This window comes from Heptranchias perlo, chromosome 8 (assembly GCF_035084215.1).
Source record: "Heptranchias perlo isolate sHepPer1 chromosome 8, sHepPer1.hap1, whole genome shotgun sequence".
Classification (NCBI taxonomy): domain Eukaryota; kingdom Metazoa; phylum Chordata; class Chondrichthyes; order Hexanchiformes; family Hexanchidae; genus Heptranchias; species Heptranchias perlo.
Window position 1 is genome coordinate 31312519 of NC_090332.1, and position 20329 is coordinate 31332847.

The 20329-nt window shown below is 39.5% G+C and overlaps 1 protein-coding gene across 1 annotated transcript in view; it reads left to right on the plus strand.

Annotated features, from left to right (window-relative positions):
* ush2a (Usher syndrome 2A (autosomal recessive, mild)) overlaps positions 1-20329 on the plus strand; it is a 744800-nt gene that overhangs the window by 199913 nt on the left and 524558 nt on the right. Inside the window, exons 17-22 of the mRNA XM_067989549.1 lie at positions 308-471; positions 1651-1809; positions 4570-5064; positions 11907-12179; positions 14708-14877; positions 19012-19156. Of these exons, the coding sequence (XP_067845650.1) occupies positions 308-471; positions 1651-1809; positions 4570-5064; positions 11907-12179; positions 14708-14877; positions 19012-19156 (1406 nt within the window). The remainder of the gene's footprint in view (positions 1-307; positions 472-1650; positions 1810-4569; positions 5065-11906; positions 12180-14707; positions 14878-19011; positions 19157-20329) is intronic.

The window sequence follows — 20329 nt, forward strand, 5'->3', positions numbered from 1 at the left end:
AGATGCAGTGCTTTGGGGTTTGGGATGCAGCTATTTCCTCTCCAACCTTGCATGTACAGTACAACTGATGAAACAGCAGGAATTTAGCAAATGAACAGTGGATTGATTTTCTTTCCAAAATAATAGTATTTGGTCTGATCTGTAAACAAAAATTAAGGAAACAGTTTTATCTTATTTCAAAGTATTAGACAGAGTACCATTAGGTTATCAAACGTAACCTATTTTTACAGCAGAGCTACAGGGACAATTTACGGGTTTTTGTGTTACATGATGAAAATTATTATATGTTTGTTCTGTTTATTTACAGCTGCCAACCATGCAATTGCAACCCTGCAGGCATTGTTAATAGCACTTGCCACCAAACAAATGGACAGTGTTTCTGTAAACGGTTTGTAACTGGTTTAAAATGTGATATATGCATCCACAATTCGAGCCACTTGGATGCTAACAACACATTTGGCTGCAGTAAAAGTAAGTAATTATTTTTCTGTAAGCTAATTTATGGCAAATATTTACAAATTGACATAAAGTATGGAACAGCTGAGTATTTTTTTTGACTGTGCCACTGCATAAATTGACAGCCTTGCCGATATTTATCAATTGGCAAAATTCAAGATTTTTTTCCTCGACTTTAGTTCAGCATAAACATTCTACTATCAGACCGTGCAGTCAGTTTCTTTTGAAAATGTTTTATTTTATGAATCTGTTATGTACTTCACACTTTATTTTGAGGTATCAGATATCACCAAAACATGTAGACTATGCTTGTGAATGATGGTGCAGTGGGCTAAACATGTTTGAGACACTGGGATATTTTTTAATGTTAAAGGCGCAAGATGGAGGCCAAATTTTAAGAACAACTCAGCAAACGGTTATAAAAGTTTCTCACCAATTAGGCAACAAATTAATAGTTATGTTTGGACCTCTCAAAGAGAAAGTAAACAAGTATTCAACCTCACAGCTTTGGTAAAACCCAACACATTGGCGCAGAAAGGTAACTCTTCCAGTTGATTTAATAAGATTCATTCTAAAGTGCAGTCTTATTAAAGTAGTGACTTGTAGAGATATGTTTTATGAGTAATGAAATAATGCCTTAAGCAAGTGCTGTAGGATTCTGTTCTTGTCCATTATCCATCTTTTATCAAAGGTGTCAGCCTTGCTTAGTGGTGGCATTCTCACCTAGTGAGTCAGAAGGTTGTGTGGTTCAAATCCCACTCCAGAGACTTGAGCACATAATCTAGGCTGACACTTCTGTGTAGTACTGAGAGAATGCTACAATGTTGGAGGTGCCTTCTTTTGGATGAGACGTTAAACCGAGGCCCTGTCTAACCTCTCAGGTGGACATAAAAAATCCCAAGACACTATTCAAAGAAGAGCAGGGTAGTTCTCCCAGTGTTCTGGCCATCATTTATCCCTCAACCAACACCTAAAACAGATGATTATGATAATTTATTTCATTGCTATTTGTGGGATCTTGATCTGCAAGTTGGCTACCACGTTTCCTACATTACAACAGTACCTACACTTCCAAAGTACTTAATTGGCTATAAAGCGCTCTGGGACATCCTGAGGTTGTGAAAGATGCTATGTAAATGCAAGTTCTTTCTTTCATTATTAAGTATGCTAAAAATTGTGTTTTAATTAATATAGCTCCAACTCAGCAGCCCCCACCAACAGCCTACATTTTGAATTCTAATGCTGTTAATCTATCATGGAGTCCACCTGATGCACCAAACACTAATGATCTCACATATACATTGTACAGAGATGGAGTAGAAATTCATACAGTTAAGGATAAGTATCCATTTGGTAAGCTATTTTCTTTCACTGCTATCAAATACTAGAAGTAGCTATTTAGTAATGAGGTAGCAAAAAAAGTTGAACTTGCTGTAATTTTCATTAATAAATTTCTTGGCCCAGAAATTGCGCTGAGTGGCGAATGAATGTCGCCCACCACCCGTTAGTTATAAACTCACCCACAAACTATTTGCGGGCTTTTGAGCAGCAACTTGCTTCAGTGGTGAGCTGCAAAAAGTGCAGTGTCCTTTCCCAGGCTCCTGTGAGCTGTGAGAGCAGGGAAAGGATCGCCCTCTCTCCTCAACCAATCAGCTTGAAGCATCCTTGACAAGCTGCACAGAGTTAGAACCAGGAAGTGAAAGCTACAACAGTAAACTCTTGTAAAACTCAGTTAGAGAAAGCAAAATAAATAGAGGACAAGAAATATCAAATTAAAAGACAAAGATAAAAGACAGGCAGAAAAAGTTTTTTAAAAATTACATTTTTAAATTTTTAATTTGTTTTTATAAATGCCCAACAACAATTAAAATCGGAAGTAATGAGACTCCACATTAAGTTAACTTTCAGTGCCAGAAAGGTTGTTTGGCAGTCATTAAGACTTACCACACCATTAAAAGTTAATTTATACCTAAAAAAATCCAGCATACTTTTTTTTTAAAATAGAGAAATTAATTAGTTTCCAGCTGGTGAGTTGTCCTTCCCAAGCAGCTTTCAAATGAGCAGGGCAAATGGTAGAGCAATTTCTGGATTTCCACGTTTGACTGCGCATGTGCGCTCACAGAACTTGCTCTTCCATTTGCCCTGAAATAACGGCAAGCCCTATTTTATGAGCAATTTCCGGGCCCTTACATTTTTTTTAAATTTAAGAATAAGTTCCCTTTATTTTTCTCCTTATACCTTCTATTCCTGGTCTATATACTAACAGTGGCTGAGAAGGCAGGCAGATTATCGTCACAAGCTTTTGCCTATGCGATCTGAACCATCTGTGTAAGAGTGGCTTGGGGATAAATATCTCACCGATTTTCCTTCCCTTCCTATAGGGAAGCGGCTCAGCTCTATTAAGTTCTTTCCTACAGTGATGTAACAGAAATTGGGAAATTAGCAGACTGGGAGGATCGAATAGATGTCCTGCCACAGTTATGACATCATGCTTTCGTGCAGTGCAACCGCAATGCTAATACGAAACATATTTTGACAAATGCACTTTCCCTACATTTCTACAGTGCTGTGATGTAACTATCAATAGTGATTTTCCTTAATACAGTACTAATAGGATATTATGGTGCTGAACATTCAGCACTGCTTACCATTATTAGGTAAAGTAAACTAAATAAGCAGCACAGATACATTGTTCACCTCATGTTCTAGATCAAAGTAAGTATCCCAACAGTTAAGAAAACATATTGGGTGAAATTGCACTGTCATATTAGCATATGAAAGAACACATTCATATGAAATTTTTGTCTACTATTGTGACACTTTTATTTTAAATGAATTCAATGTGTCCATTAAAATAGTTGAGAAAATAATTTTCCATGAACGTAAAGTATTCATACGCTAATATCGCAATGCATGATTATATCCCAATAGCGTATTTTTTAAAAAAAATCATTCTTGGGATATGGCCGTCGCTAGCAAGGCCAGCATTTATTGCCCGTCCTAGTTGCCCTTGTGAAGGTGATGTTAGGCCAACTTCTTGAACCGCTGCAGTCCATGTGATGAAGGTGCTCCCAAGTATTGATTATGCTTCATGGGGTTGAAGTTGGTGTTCGGTAATTCAAAAGGACCAATAACAAATTGACAGCCCGTTTCACATCTCGCCCGACTGAGTTGAATGGAAAAGAAAATCGGATAGGGTGTAAAATGAGCTGCTGATTCGTTTGTGCCTGTTTTGTGCTATCACCAAAGACCAATTTCACCCCCATTGTGTTTTTGTGAACAAATACAACTGACTGTAAAATTGAAGACAGTGCTTCAAATTGCATTATCTTATAAATTTTTATTAGCCACTTCAATTGATAAGGAGACATTGTTGGTCATTACAGATATAAGGGTGGACATTACTGACAGCAATGTTATCATGCAAATATTTAACATATTCATACCAAATTTTTTTCATTGCTATTTTAGCTGGGCCTTATCCAATTTATTTTTTACTTTGGTTAAAATAGCGAAGAGAGGAATTTGGTACAAATGCATTAAGCATTCATCAATAATATTGCCCATTGTAATTTCTACACTTTAAATTGTGTAGTTAGAGTACAAGTTTTTTTTTAAAGTTTAGAGTTCTATACTCTGCCCAAATTATCCAAAGTATTGGTTGTGACACAGACTTAGTAAAGTTACTTCCGAGCTTGTAAATATTGTGTAAAAATGGATAGAAGTAGAAGGAAGCACTTCTCGAAGTGGACCATCCTGGATCAGAAAGTAGCTATTTCATCCATCCTTTATATAAATTGCTTTCTAAATCAGGTGCAAAATTAAGGCAAATAATAATACCAGTGCTTTCCATGTCATTATTAGCATAATATCAGGGATCAAGCAACTGATTGGATGTTAGTGAACTTATCACACTAGTTAGTTAGTTCACATTCTTGTATCCATTAAATAATTAGACATGGCGTGTAGTATTGTGACAATTCATTTTTAATTCTTAATGTTATTGAACATGAGGAAAGAAATCTTTTGAATGTAAATAATATTGCAGTGTAAGTTGAAATATTTTCCCTACAATTTAATTAAACAAACAAGTATATAACTTCTCTTTTAAAGGTCTCAAAAGCTTCAATGATACTGGTTTGACACCTTACACAGTTTATTCTTATTATATTGTGGCAAGCAATGTTCATGGTAGCACAAGAAGCAATATCGTTAGCTATCGTACGAAGACTGGCCGTCCTACTGGATTGCTTAATTTGAGTCGTGTTGGGTTTGTTGGATCACGATCAATTTTCTTAAACTGGACAATGCTATCAAATGCTTCGGGACCTATTGAGAGATATATATTGAAATCTACTACTCCAGGCAATCCTGTGGCTCGGGTGCATTATGAAGGGCTCCAAACATTTGTGACTTTGACTGATTTGACTCCCTTTACAAACTACACTTTCACTGTCAAGGCATGTACTACTGGGGGCTGTGCTGAAAGCAACCCTGTTGTGGAAACAACTGAACAGGCCCCACCTGAAGGACAAGGACTCCCAATAATCAGCACCATCAGTTCCACGGAGCTCTTTGTTGAATGGACTGCTCCTGCAGAACCTAATGGTAAGAACTAATGTCCTAACTAGTAATGTCTAAGATTATTATATTATAATTATATTAACATTTAAACTCAAATAGTGTATGAAATGCTGAATTTGAATGTCACCCTAATCAAAAACTTCTATTTACATTCATTTTAATATTGATATTTAATTGAACTCACTCAACAAATTTTAATCTTTCTGATACTATAAAGATGCTATGTGAATTTTCAGATGGTAATGATATTGCATAGATTTTACATAGCTGGTACAATTTTGACATACAAGCTATATTTTATATATTAGTAATCTTGCCTTGACATTGACCTTATGGAGCAAGGGTATTTTAAGAGCAAGGGTACTTTTCAGGTCAAGTAGGGTTAGAGGACAGGGAGATAATTGAACCAAGGTGGCAGAGGGGAGAGGAGATACATTGGAGGTGGGGAGAAATGAGAGGGCAAGGGCAGAGAGGGAGAAGGTGAAGTGAGGAGGATTGGGCACAGGGTGAGGAGGCAAGCAGAGAAGGGGAGAGAAAAGGAGGGGCAGAGCAGAGAAGGGAAAAGGAGGGGAGAGTGGAACGAGAGAGGGGCTGGGGACAGGGAGGGGAGAGGAGAAGAGATAGGAAGGGGGATGGGGAAGAGGAGGTGAAGAATGGGGAGTAAAGAGGGAGAGGAAGGTACGGGTGGAGAGTGGAGAAGAGATGGGGTGATGAAAGGAGATGGGGAAGAGAGAGATGGAAGAGAGGGGGAAGGGAAAAAGGAAAGTCGAGAAAGGGGAGAGATGGGGGGTCAACATTTGCCTCAGTGGGTGTGGGTGCAGCATACGAATGTTGCCTCAGAAAGGGGGCTCTGGTGGGGTTTTTCTTCATTTAGCAATGGGGGAGTGCTGGTGGGTGATTTGGACTCAGTACTGTGGGGGTGGTGGGTGCGCTTGTAAATGTAGCTTCAGGGTGGTGCGAAAGAGGAAGGTTTTAATTCTTTAGGAACAATTGTGTTTTTTATTCAAATTTAGCAAGTGGTTGACTGGTTGCTTCTTCATTGTGTGGTCCAATCGCCAGCTCCAGCAGCAGGTTACGAGTTTGCTTAGTAGTCTTCTAGCAAGCCGTGTATAGCCGTGGCTGGCTGCAAGTGCCTTTTAAGTGGTTTTAGTAGCTAGCACTGTCATTAATTTTCAGGGTCAAGTATCTTGCTGATTATTTTTAAGGTGCTCTCCGTTTCCTTATATTTACACCAGATTTGTTTTTTTTAAAATAATTTTTTCTTTAAAAACATTTTTTTCCTCATGCATGATTCCATAGATTGGTTACTTATTTTTCCTTTAGGTGGCCATGTCACGTAACATTCTGCCACGTAATGTTATGCTCACCGTACCACCAACAGGTGCAATATCTTTGGAATGTTATAACTAGTCACTGCTTTTAATATAATAGATGCATATATATGTTTTATCTATTGACATTTTTGGCATCACATCCTCCTCTGATCTAAAATGGAACTCACATCTCTTTCATTGCTAAAGTTGAAAAGCGGAGCGGGGGTGGGGGGTGGGTGAGGATTTGGGGACAACTCGGCCACCCCAATGATGTCCAATGCCCGCTTGATGCAATTTTCAGGCGGGCCTGTAAATGGATAAACAGCACACCTGCCTGTTTCCATTGGGAGGCTGCTTAACTATGCAAATCAGGTTCCTATGCCAGTGTAGGAACCCATTTGCAGAGCTAACCCATTTGTACCAGGCGTTGAGTGGCCTAACCAGTGGCCCTTAAAGGGATCACGGGTGGCCACTCAAAAAAAGGCCCAAAGATTTTTTTGGGAGAAATTTTGTGGGGCCAGGAGGAGCAGGAGCATTCCTGTTGACTTCACAAAAATACTGCGGGACACTGCCAACCCATGTTCAACCCCCTCCAGGATCGGCTCCCCTCCCACGCCTGACCTGCCGGCTGGCTCAGCGTGGAAACTGGCCTATTTCCCACCCTCCAACAACCAGCAAGGTGCAGTAAGGCGCCGGCTTGGCAACCGCTGCTCACCAGCAGCATTAAATGAGACCTGAACCGTGAAATGGGTCAGGCCTTCCAATGACAACTTCAGGCGGGTGGCACGGCCACTCCATCGGCTCTGTCCCCATTTTGGCTGGAAGTTTAAAATTGCCTAACCTCCCCACCACCCCCCGGATTTCCTCTTTTGTACAAATGCTTTTTTCCCCTAAAAAAACTCTTAACTTCCATTAAAGTTCAAGACTGAACACAGCTCTCGCACTCTTAGAAAGGATACATGGAAAAGCTTATTATCTGATAGGTGATTGATTGCTTATCTTTAGATTCCAACCTCTTTCTGTTGTAATGTTGTTTGTCTATCTCTGTTTTATCAATATGGTCAGTACTCCTTTGGACTTTACTGTTTTGCTCCTCCTGGATACAAATATGTTGTTCACTATGCTCTTCCTCCCCGCCCCTATCCCATCTCGATCTTCTCTGTGTTGAAATCGAGACTCATCGTAGTATCTCCTACTCTGATTCATTTTTTCCCAAGGCCTCTCTCTACTCTTTAGGTATGAGTCTTGATCCTTCACCTAGATTTGTCAATAAAAAAGACTTAAAAATCAACACATAAATGTTTCACTGATATATGAAGGTGGTTGGTTAAATAACTCACTTTTACATCTACAATCCATTTTGTTTCAGTGTTGAGATTGGGAGTAATTTTGTGAGGCAAGACAGCAGAGGGCTTCACTAGTAGCATGGCAGTGCAGTTAATGCAACAGCATTGTAACCCTGATTTTATGCTTGCCTCCTGGGTCAGGAGCCCAGCCTTACAAAATTGCCACTTCACATTTTATCTGAATCTAGATTGGGACAATTTATTTGCAAATTTATTTCATGAACTTTCTTATGAGAAAAGCAGCCACTGGGTTCTGAAGGGACCCAGAATATTGCCTGCAGCTTTAAATAAAATATGGAACTTGGGGTTGCAGACCATTGTCTTTAAATCGAAATCACAATTTTAGATCCAAGTATTAGAGGCCTAACAATCAGGTTATGCATGAAATGCCAGTTTTGCTGACTGAAAATATATCTGGAGAGCATTCTCTGATGATTCTGTCACTAGCATGACACAAACGGGGGTAATTTTAAACCCCAAAAATGGGTGGGTTGGGGGCGGGTGGGAGTTGAAAATAGTTGTTTTTTGGGTTGCAACCACAACCCGGCTTTATTTCTGGGTTTAACGTCGACACATAAAAGTACAGGCTTCCCACTGGGAATGCCAAGTCCAAAAAGTTTACGGTTGCGACCCAAAAAAACAACTATTTTCAACTCCCACCTGCCCGATCTTGGGGTTTAAAATCACCCCCAACATCTCTGTCAGCAGAAGAGGCATACAATTGGAATTCAGCTGGTAATTACTTCCTTAACTACTGAAAGGAAGCCACTTGCCCACTATAAAAACTTTTTTCCCCATTCAGCACAGGTTATAAAAGAGTGGAAAATGCTGGTAAGCTGTTTTCTTTTTTAGCTGATTCATCTCCAGTAATACTCTGCATACTTGGGGATCACTAAGCCTTGGATCTAGCAACCCTCGCCTAAGCTGTCAGGACTTAAGCAAGTCCCTACATAGATAGAATATGAACTCATTGGGCAAATGGAAATTTCTAAACATTGTGATGGGTTTCTGCAGGCGTCAGAGACCCAGCTGACCATAAAAAAATGTACAATTTTTTCTTAAATATAACATAATGGGGCGAGTTACTGCAGACATTCTCCCGCTCATCCGCCCTAACTTGAGAGGAAGAGCCATATAAACCCTGGAAAAATGTCATGTGCCAGTTTTGTAGGGTTTCTACGGCTCTTCCGCTGAAGTTACAGTGACAAATTGGAGAACCCCTATGGAAATTCACCGCTATAATTCAAAGTTTTTTTCTGTTCTGTCTTGTGGACAGTGTAGTTTTAAAATTTACTGTAAGTGGTCTAAATTCAACCTTTAACGGGAGGTTTTCATGGTGCAGTACAATCCATCTAATTCCTGATTAGGTTCGATCCCTTACTTAAAAATCTTAGAAATAAAGTGTTAAGAATTCATAATAAAGGATAGTGCACTATGCAACACTTTTTCCATTACAATTTAAAATATTTAGAACAGAAAAATGTTTAGCCGTCTATAATGTAAAGCATCATATAATTGTAAGTTGATGATATTTTAAAACAGTAACGCTTGCCTGCTTTGCTGAGTGCTATAATTTTGCAACATTATTAGTATCATTACTATTGTACCACTAGATTACGCGGATAAATTTATGGATTTCAACACTGTGTAGAAAAACGTTACCATCCATTAAACATGACTGTGCGATTTGGATTGATGGAAATTTGACCGAATTTTCTACAAGGCTTCCAATTTCCTGTCTGTCAAAGACAAAGATTTCACCAGTACCTGGAAGACGTATTCCCTTTCACAAATGTCAAGTTTGTTACAATTCTGCTCCTACAGGGTTTCAAGTCTATTTATTTATTTCTGTCATTGAAACATTTTTTTGCTGTTAGATGCTTTGCTTCTCCCTTTCCAATCTATTTGCTCTTTAACTGTTACTTTCAAGAGTGTACTCACTGCCCTGCAAATTCCACACTTGTGGGGCTAAAGCCTGAGCTACTTCTCAGGCCTTCACTCCAAAGACCAAGGCCTAGATCTACAATTGCCTCAAGCTACCTGTTATCTGTAGCCTCAGCCGCCTCCACTTTAGGCCCAGCCTGAGGTGATTGCCTTTGTCTTGGTTGTGGGAGACTTATTGCCAGAACTTACTGGCTAGTGGCCCACATTCTTTGCAGTTGGTTAAATCAGCAAAAATCAAACTTCCCTGGACTCCAGCAAGTCACCCATCAGTAACTATCATACCCTGAAATGATATATATATATATATATATATACACACACTGATTTAATTGGTTGCAAAGGTCAAGTGGGCCATTGGTTGGCAAGTTCTGGGAATGAATCTTCCCTAGCCAAGACAAAGACAATGAGACAGACTTATTGCATGGAAGATTAACAACTTTTGGTGAATCCAACCATCAGGAATTGGGCAAATGGGATGAATGTTGTGGAGAGAATCATAGAGAATTACGAATTGGATGGGGAGCAGTAAGCAGAGTATTGGAAATCAGGTAGCCAGGGTCAGAGAAGCAGGTTCTGTATCCCCAGTTTTGCATCCATGTCAGTAAGAATACTCAGTGCACCCACGAGAGTCTTTCTAAAATCCTGATTATACTCCTGGCTCCACTTACTATCACAGTTCCTCTAACAAGTAGGCCAGAAAGTAAAATGGTCTAAGCTACTAATGTCTCAGTGATCACTGCCAATGCTGCTCTATCATTAGCCAGCAGGCGAAAGCTATTGAAGTATAGTGAGTCCTACAATGGAGTGGCTTATTTGTCTGTGTTGGCTTTATCCAATTGCCTCACTAAAACCAGACAGAACTCCACAAACTGAGGCAAACAAGTTACGATCATAAGACTTGCAGTCATGATCCTCTGGGTAAGTATCAAGAGTCCTTTCTCTTGAGTTGTTGGCTGACTAGCCAGGAGTATCAATGCATCCTTAGAGGACAAGCCTGACATTGGCTTTAAAATAGTTTTCACACTGCTGGAACTGATTTTATGAGGTACATATTAACTTAACATGGTTTGATGGAAGTATTGCTGAAGTGATGAAAGGGCTTTTGTAAGTTAAAGAAGCAACCAAATGAATAGTATACAAGATTTTTTTTTTAAATGTTCACTAAATTTATAATTGTTTGTATCTTTCAGGTGCTATTCAATACTTAGCAGATACCTATTGGAATTATTTTGAGAATATAAGTCCCAAAGTCATGCAATTCATTTTTACAAAAGGAATCAGCTCCAGACTGCTTTTCTGAATACACACAATAAAATCCATATATATATATAAATATGATTTTTTGTTTATCTGCAGCTTAATACATGCAAATCAAATAATGTCCAAATGTTAGTCCCCCAGTAAAATCAAAATGCAAGTGAAAAGAAACCACATGCTATCTATCTTTCCCTATTCTACAATTGAAATGAATTGTGACAAACAATAATTCATATCAGTGTAATAATCTCCTGTTATGCATGCGGAAAGAAGTTGGAGGTTCCATTGCTACTGCTTCTGTCTTTTTTTAAAATGGAGTGATTTATAAGGGGGGGTGATTTTAAACCCCAAAAGCGGGTAAGTTGGGGGTGGATGGGAGTTGAAAATAGTTTTTCTTTTGAGTCGCAACCGCAAAATTTTCGGACTTTGCATTCCCAGTGGGAAGCCTTTACTTTTACGCGCCGACGTTAAACCCGGAAATAAAGCCGGGTTGCGGTCGCTACCCAAAAAACAACTATTTTCAACTCCCACCCGCCCCCAGCCCACCCTTTCTTGGAGTTTAAAATCACCCCCAAGATATCTAAACTACTCCATGGTTATATGCTACAATAAAATGTTTATCAAATGGGAGCAGCTCTTAAGCAGTATATACTCTGAGGATATTTACTCCTACAGTCTCTCATTTCCATTACAAACTTTGATTTAACCACCATGCACACTAACAAAGAATTATTTATTGATAATTGACTTTTTTCAGTATGTCAAGTAATTTCTGCTATTTGCAAGTCTGGTTATACATGTATATTTTCTATTTGCACATCTGGTTATATAAGGTTAGTCGGATCTGACCTATTGCATTTAGCAGGATTCTGAATTTACTTTAACAATTGTAACTAAGTAAACATCACCTCAAAAATACAATGTGGTATTAGTTTTTTTGAGGCGGGGGGGAGAAGAAGAGGCAAAATGTGCAAATATAAATTTCTAACCTTGAATTTCTTCTTAGGAATAATCATTCAATATGAACTCTATATGCGAGGACTTTTACAACCAGATGGGTTACACAATCCTCCTCAAAGGCGCATTTTTCAAGACAGTGGATGGTTTAACCCTCATCCATTCATAGAATCTCCTAATGAAAATGCGTTAATTCCACCACAGACGCATACAACGGTTACTGATTTAGTACCATTTACTGTGTATGAATTTCAAGTGTACACAGTTAATATGGCAGGCAGTGCACCCTCACAGTGGGCATCGGGAAGAACTGCAGAAGCTGGTTAGTATTGACAAATTTTATCATCTGATTTGCACAATATATGTGTTCAATATAATTGTAATTTGTCTTTGATTTAATAATATAGCAGTGAAATATTTTTATTAGATTGACATAATCGATAGTGCACGAGGTTTAAAAGGCAGCTGTATTTTTAATTAAGAAAAATACCACAACCATGCCACATTATATAATCACAGGCTTGTCACAGCACAAAGACAGGGTGCCTTTACCAGAGGTTTGTCATTAATATTTCAGATGAAATATTCTCCAGATTAACCAATATCAAAATCATGGAATGAGAAATGGAAAAGCTATTTTTCAGTTTCATTTATTTCTCAAATTCAAAACAACTCAAAAAATCTTAACAAGTAACTTACCTTTTTGATAGGCATAAAACCGGCTGCCGACTCACTATGAGCCCATTTCGTACTACAGACGCAGACCAATTTCACTCCCATAATCTTTTTTATAATGTGAAAAGACTTAGCTTTCTTAGCTTCTCTTTATAGTTCAATGATCCAGAGTTATGAACCATTCCAATTCATCAACATCACTTTGGAGCCAAAAGGTAACCAAAATTTCACAGTGGACCCAAAATTACTGCTTTCCTTAATGCTCAGTATGCTGATTCTGTTACAATACATCGTTCCCAGGAGTAGTGAATTCTTTGACTGGTATGCCTTCTATGCCCTCTTTTCCTGCTTGTCGGAGATACCCAGCAAAGGCTGCTGCATACATGCTGTCCACCAAAAAATTCCTTTGTGCTATTTACTTCTGTCAGTATGGTGATGATATCTTGAAATCCTGCTCTTCATTCAGCTGACATGCTAGGCCTGACCTAGAGTCCAGGACTCAAGCATATGGCGGTGCAATTACAAGGGTAAATCCATCAATGAAATTGCTATAGTAAGTAAATAACCTCAATTCAGACCTGATTCTCTTTTCGGATGGAGTCTTGCCATCTTTAGCTATCAAGTCATCTTCATGCGATCCCATATCAATTTATCAAGGTTGCTCACAAGGCTGTCCTTATTTATGAATCTTTCCAAAAATACACAGTGATGCTGAAACTGATATTTTTGGGTGCCAGTTTGAGACCATACTCTTGAAAGTGACGAGAGGCTAATTCCAATCTCTGCATAGCTGTTTCATCATCGGGTGTGCACTTACCCTCCCAATAATGACTGCTAGTCCTGGAATCCACCTGCTTTCTTCCACTTGATACTAATGCCAAGCCTCAGGCTTCACCATTCACCACAGCCAGCCCTGGTGCTTTGTTCCCTTCCACAGACTGGTGTTGCATTCCATTGTCCAGAAATTGAAGTCTTCTGACCAGCTATTCCTGGACCTGAGTCTGTCTCCTGCTCCTGGATCTGGTTCTGCACTGCACTCCCAGGTTCCCCCTGCCTCTAGTTCTCACTGTGTTCCTGTGTGTCTCCTGTACCTGTGAATGCCCACTGCCACATCAGTACTCACTGCACTTCCCCAATTACTTACTGCTGCCCAGTACTCACTGTCTCAGGGTGCTTACTGCATCCAATACCCCTCCGTGTTCAGTAGCCCCAGTGCACTGCCTGGGTGCCCCATACCTTATTCAGAGTCCTCCGAAGTTCTAGATCACCTTTCCCAAATATTTCCACCTTTACTCCTTTCTCCACTCCAAGCCATGCGTCACCCACTTCAGTCCCAGCCCTCCAGCCTTAGACTGCCCACTCCCTCCACACACCAACCACAGTCCCCCAATTCCCACCTGAGCCCCAGTGCCCAGAACTGATGAAAGGTCATCAATTGGAAATGTTAACTCTGTTTCTTTCTCCACAGATGCTGCCTGACTGGCTGAGTATTTCCAGTATTTTGTTTTTATTTCAGATTTCCAGCACCTGCAGTATTTTGCTTTTGAGTCAATTAAGTATAATAGTTTATATTAAACATGTTTATACTCTGCTTTAGAGATTTAACTTGGCTATTTATCTGTGTGTTAACCATGTGTTTAGAATATTTTAGTATGGCTCATAGTTCTAGTATTAGATAATTCAATAACCCTACTGCTATATAAAATGTTTAATAATACATATGGTTCAATTTTAAAAGTTAAAATTACTCTTTAATGGATAGTATTGATCTTCAATAGATGCTACTTAAGCAACAATGAACATGAAAAGGAGTATATTATAGGCTTTTCTTGACAGGCTTCTGAACTGCAACATCCTTGGTAAAGTACACTTGTTCCCCTGAGTAAATTGCTGGATTGACAAGTTTACATATAAACTAGTTTTAAATTGGGTAAAAGTCAAAGAGGATGAATGCACTGTTGAAAATGAAATGGAAAATCTCATGTTGTTACTGTCAGCTTTAACATTACTGTCAAACAGATTTTCAGACAATGACGAGGTGTAATTTAAATGTGTACATTTTCCTTTCTTTTCAGTGTTTTCTACAGACAGATACTTTCCGTAAAATATTTTTTTGCCTTATCATTTGATGTACCAGAAACTTCTTTTAAGCTGACATGTCTTTAATCCTTTTAGCACCCTTGTTTATGGCTGCACCATCATTTTTCCCACTTTCATCATCTGCTTTAAATGTCACGTGGGTGCAACCTAGCAGCAATTCAATAAGAGGAGAAGTGATCGGATATAGTATCAACATTGAAGAAGAACAGAGCACCAATCAATTTGAACCGTCAGTAATTTCACAAGTAAGAGTCTTCTTCATAAGTTTTTCCTTTAAATTATGATAGTTTATTAATATACTATTATAGAATTATGGAAAATATTAATAAAATGTAAGAGTATTTTCTTTTTTTATTACTATTTTTGTGAATTTTGTGGTGAATAAGGTGCTGGGCAATGGAACATTTTCCACTTTGGGTACTCAGTTTCAGTATTAAGCACTCCAAAGTTAGGTATGATTACATGTATGATTGGCATGGTTCACTGAAGAGTAAAACTCCCTCTATTACAGGCGAACAATGAGCTTCAGAATTCCCAACATAGTACCAAGCTAATGGCAGTTTATGTATTGTGAGCTCAAGCTCGCTAGGAACTGGATTCATTTCATTTAGGACTTATAAAGCCAGCAGGTAAAAGAGCCGTATCCCATCAGTCTTGGCTGCATTTGAACACAAATCCCACTTATGAATGGTGTGTATTTAAATAGTTGTTCTAGCCTATTAACCTCTTAGTTGTTCTTTGTAGTCATATATGTAGTTATCTATATATTAAAAATCCACCGTCTACACACACTCCTATTATAAATTCCTATGTTTACATTTTTAATGGAAACTACTCATGTAAAATTATCACATTACAATACACACTCCTACCAGTGGTGGCACAGAAGCACCTCAGTTTTGCATCTCCCAGCTCCTCAACTTATACTGCAAAGAAACTTCTATGCTTCAACTAACTTTACAGGGATAATTTTAATCCAACCCGCCAAGTGGAAAGTTGACTCGATTGGATTGGCTGCCAGTTTTATACTCCAACCAATTTTATTTCCCATTGAGTTCAAGCAGGGCAGGGTGTAAAACGGGCGGCCGATCGGAATTAGTTTCCCACCGGGAGGATTGAATTAATATTACCCGACTTCGCAAATTGCCGTAAGTTTTTCTATTTAAGCCTAAACAAGATAAAATCAAAGAATTATGTAAAAATAAGGACAGAATGCATGTGATTAAAGTGGAAAATGAATTACCTATACATGCCCAAGTCAAATGATACCCCACTCTCTAACCCTGCTTGGGTTGATTTTAAACTTTATTCACCCGGCGAAAACCGAGCAAGTAGGCAGCTAAAATCAACCAGGCAACTGCCTGGATCTCACTGTCTGATCTTAGCCTGCTCTTCTAAGCAGGTGGCAAATGCATCCACCTGATGCTAGCAGGATCCATGTTTAAATATGCAAATTGGGATCTAATGTCCTCATCGGGCCCCGATCGCTATTTTATCCACCTGAGCAAGGAAATCGCTGCGGCTTTCCCACCAGATGAACTCAAGGCAGAAGAGGATTGGAAACAGAAGAGGTCATTCACAATAAGTTTTTACATTTCTTTGAGGGGGTAGGAGAAGCAGGAGTGTTTAGCTTCCCCTGTCTTGGATTCCCTGCTCCTCCCTTCCCTACAGTGAGATCCTCCTGAAACCTTGGTCCTGAATGCCCGCAGGTGGCCAAGAGCCACCCAAATTTCCACAGACAGGCCAGCAGCTCCTTTCCAGCGTAAAACTCAATGGTTGTTAAAATCCCACTTACATTTGGTCTTCAATTACTGGTGTGTAACACCATGTGAGATCGACTGTATTACATATTAAAAACAATGAGTGGTCTTACGATCCCAAAGGTAGCTGGTGCTGTGAACATGCCATTACATGACATATTGAGAACAATAAGGCATCACTTAATGTTATATGACAGCCCCAAACTGAATCTTTAATATTCTTCAAATACTCCATTTCTAAAAAAAAATTGATTGTGGCCACTCACAAACTGTCAAATTGAGCATACAGAAGTGTGAAACAACCTGTGAATTCAATAGACATTAATTTAAAACCCAATTGAAAGTTATCAAAGTAAATGCGCACCTGTCAAAGTAGGTCAGAGAATTTTGTAAGAAGGAGCAGTAATGTAAATCTTAATACTGTGAGCCCAAAAATGAAACTGTGGCTCGTATTGAATCATACACTAACAACTTGCATTTATATAGCACCTTTAATGTAGTAAAATTTCCCATGGCACTGCATAGGAGTGTTGTCAGACAAAGTTTGACACTGAGCCACATAAGGAGCGATTAGGACAGTAAGAGGTAGGTTTTAAGGAGCATCTTAAAGGCAGAGAGAGGCGGCGAGGTTTAAGGAGTGAATTCCAGAGCTTAGGACCTGAACATCTGAAGCCACAGCTGCCAGTGGTGTGGCAAAAGAAATCAGGGATGCACAAGAGGCAAGCATTGGAGAAGTGGAGCGCAGAGATCGCGGAGAGTTTTAGGGCTGGAAGAGGTTATGGAGATAGGGAGGGGTTAGACCATGGAGGGATTTGAACACAAGGATGAGAATTTTAAATTTGAGGCGTAGGTGGACCAGGAGCCAATGTAGGTCAGCGAGCACAGAGGTGATGGGTGAACGGGACTTGGTGCGAGTCTGGACACGGGCAGCAGAGTTTTGGATGAGCTGAAGTTTATGGAGGGTGGAAGATGGGAGGCTGGCCAGGAGAGCATTGGAATAGTCAAGTCTAGAGGTAACAAAAGCATTGATGAGGGTTTCAACAGTAGATGGGCTGAGGCTGGGATGTAAATGGATGATATAACGGAGGTGGAAGTAGGTGATCTTGGTGATGGAGAGAATACGGAGTCGGAAGCTCAGCTCACGGTCAAATAGGACGACAAGATTGCAAACAGTCCGGTTCAATCTCAGACAGTGGCCAAGGAGGGGGATGGAATCAATGGCTAGGGAATGGAGTTTGTGGTGGGGCCTGAAAACAATGGCTTCGGTCTGCTCAATATTGGAGGAAATTTCTGCTCATCCAATACTGGATGTCAGACAAGCATCATGATAAATCAGATGCAGTGGAGGGACCTAGATAGGTGATGGTGAGGTAGAGCTGGGTGTCGTGAGCGTACATATGGAATCTGACGTTATGTTTTCAGATGATGTCACTGAGGGGCAGCCTGTAGATGAGAAGTAGGAGGGGGCCGATGATAAATCCTTGGGGGCTCCGGAGGCAACGATGTGGGAGCAAGAAGAGAAGCAGGAGATTCTCTGGCTACAACTGGATAGATAAGGATGGAACCAGGCAAGGGAAGTCCCTCTCAGCTGGACAACAGAGGAGAGGTGTAAACATCATGGAAGATCATAAACAAATATGGAAGACCATTGACACACAGTGTTGAAGAATGAAAGAATAAGAAGTGAAATTGCCACTGACCTGCTTTTGCACTGGATCATGAGATCATTGTTGTAAATTCCAGCAAATTGGTACATCCATTGAGCCAACCTCCTCACCCTCCTTTCCCCATCCTCCTTCTAATCCCACCCCACACTCACTCCATCTTCTCCCCTCCCTCACTTTTCCCTTTCCCCATATGTTTTTCTCTCCTTCCTACTTCTTCTCCTCCCCTTCCCCCTCCTTTATTTCCTCCCTCTTCCCTTCTCTCCCCTCCCTTTCTTTCTATCCTTCTCCATTTTCTCATCTACTTCGCTGTCTTCCTTCTTGGTTCAATTCAATTATCTCCTGCCCTCTAATCCTGCTTGACCTCAATACTGCATTTGGCCTTGACTACCTATGTGCAAAGCCATAGACGATTGACCAGTATTTATATTTTAAAAAGTCTTGCTTTTAGCATGTGCCTGTCACATTTCAGCATTGATCATGATAACCTGGTCTCTTCCCCCCTGACAAGAGCCAGGGATATATAAGTAGCTGCCAATCTATAAAAACGTCCCTCAAAATTAGCCTCTAACTTGACCTCAGGATATGCGTATTTAGACCACTTTCCTGAGCAGTGACCTTAAAGGGATAGGCAAGTTAAACACAGCTCCATCTTAGCAGCTAAATATCATAATCATGCTCCAGACCCCAAACTGTGAGCATCATCACAGGAGATTAGCGAGAACATAGAGATCTTTTCAGCAAAGCACGGGTATTTCTATTTGAACTTATTTTCAACAAATAATGGTGAACTGTTTTAGTAAATTCCTATATTAAGAATAACATACATCTATATCATGTGTGGCAATGTTATCTTTAACATAAAAAACTACCAACTTTAATCTGTTCTTCAGAGCATAAGGTAATGTGATATTATTTTACTGGATAAGATCACAGCACTGATTATATATTACAGGTGATTCATACAGTAACAGCCAAGCAAAATTCCTACACTGTGACAGATTTGAAACCCTACAGAATTTACAACTTTACAATCACTGTCTGCAATCGGATTGGGTGTATAACAAGTGAACCAGGTTCAGGCCAAACACTAGCCGCAGGTACTATTAAACCATCTGTCTTATTTATATGTAATAGAGCTAACAATAATGAATGTGAAACACAGTTCAATTTTGACTTCTTGATGGATGCAAAGAAACTTGTATGTCTTGATATGTTTTAGCCATTTATAGTCATACTCACAATTGTGCAAAATGTAGCACTTTCTGATAAGTGCAAAATTCTCATTATACTAGTTAATGATGTAATTTTTTTCAGTTATTAGCAAAAGTCATCCAGAAAATTTAAGTATGACTGCATTAAATTAAACAAGCTATTCACACTTAATTTGCAGCTTCAGATTTTGAAAAGGGAAGTAGTGTTAATTACAACTTCATCAGCTGATAATATAGAAATCTCCTTCTGTTTAGTGTAACAAACCACAGAAAGGTAAAAAAATGTTGGCAAAACTGAGAACGTTAAGGAAAACCATCTCAGATAATATAATGCAAGGCCACTTGTATCTAAACCATAAATTTGTTCTGTTTTTGGAGGTTAGAGACTCATCAGCATATAGACATTGAACCATTTTGAGGCAGGACAGATCTCTCCTGTCAAGCATAACATGGGATAGATACAGAATGAAATATCCTTGTGGCATGACTCACAGACTCAGAAGGACACCTCTGTCAGCACCAATGTGGTATCTCTATTTTCCACACCACCCAAATATGGGGTCTGCCATGAAACCATAGAAGTTAGAGGAATCCAAAACTAATTGTCCCAGTTGTATTTTTTGAAGAAGTCACCAAGATAGTGGATGAGAGAAGCCCAGTAGATATTGTCTACCTAGACTTTCAAAAAGCTTTTGATAAGGTACCATGTAAGAGGCTTCCCTAAAAGATTGAAGCCTCAGATATTAGTGGCAATGTACTGCACTGGATTGAAAACTGGCTGAAAGCCTGTGGGCAGAAAGTGGTTGTAAATGGATTTGGATCTGATTGGAGACTGGTCACCAGTGGTGTCCTGTAGGGATTCGTGTCAGGACTGTTGCTATTTACTATTTTCATTGATTATCTAGATGTAGATGTTGGGGAAATGATCTGCAAGTTTGCAGATAATACTAAGGTATGTGCCAGAGTAAGGACTGTAGATGATGCTTAACTACTACAAGCGGATCGAGATGCACTGGGACATTGGGCCAGTTACTGGCAAATGATGTTCAACTTAAAAAT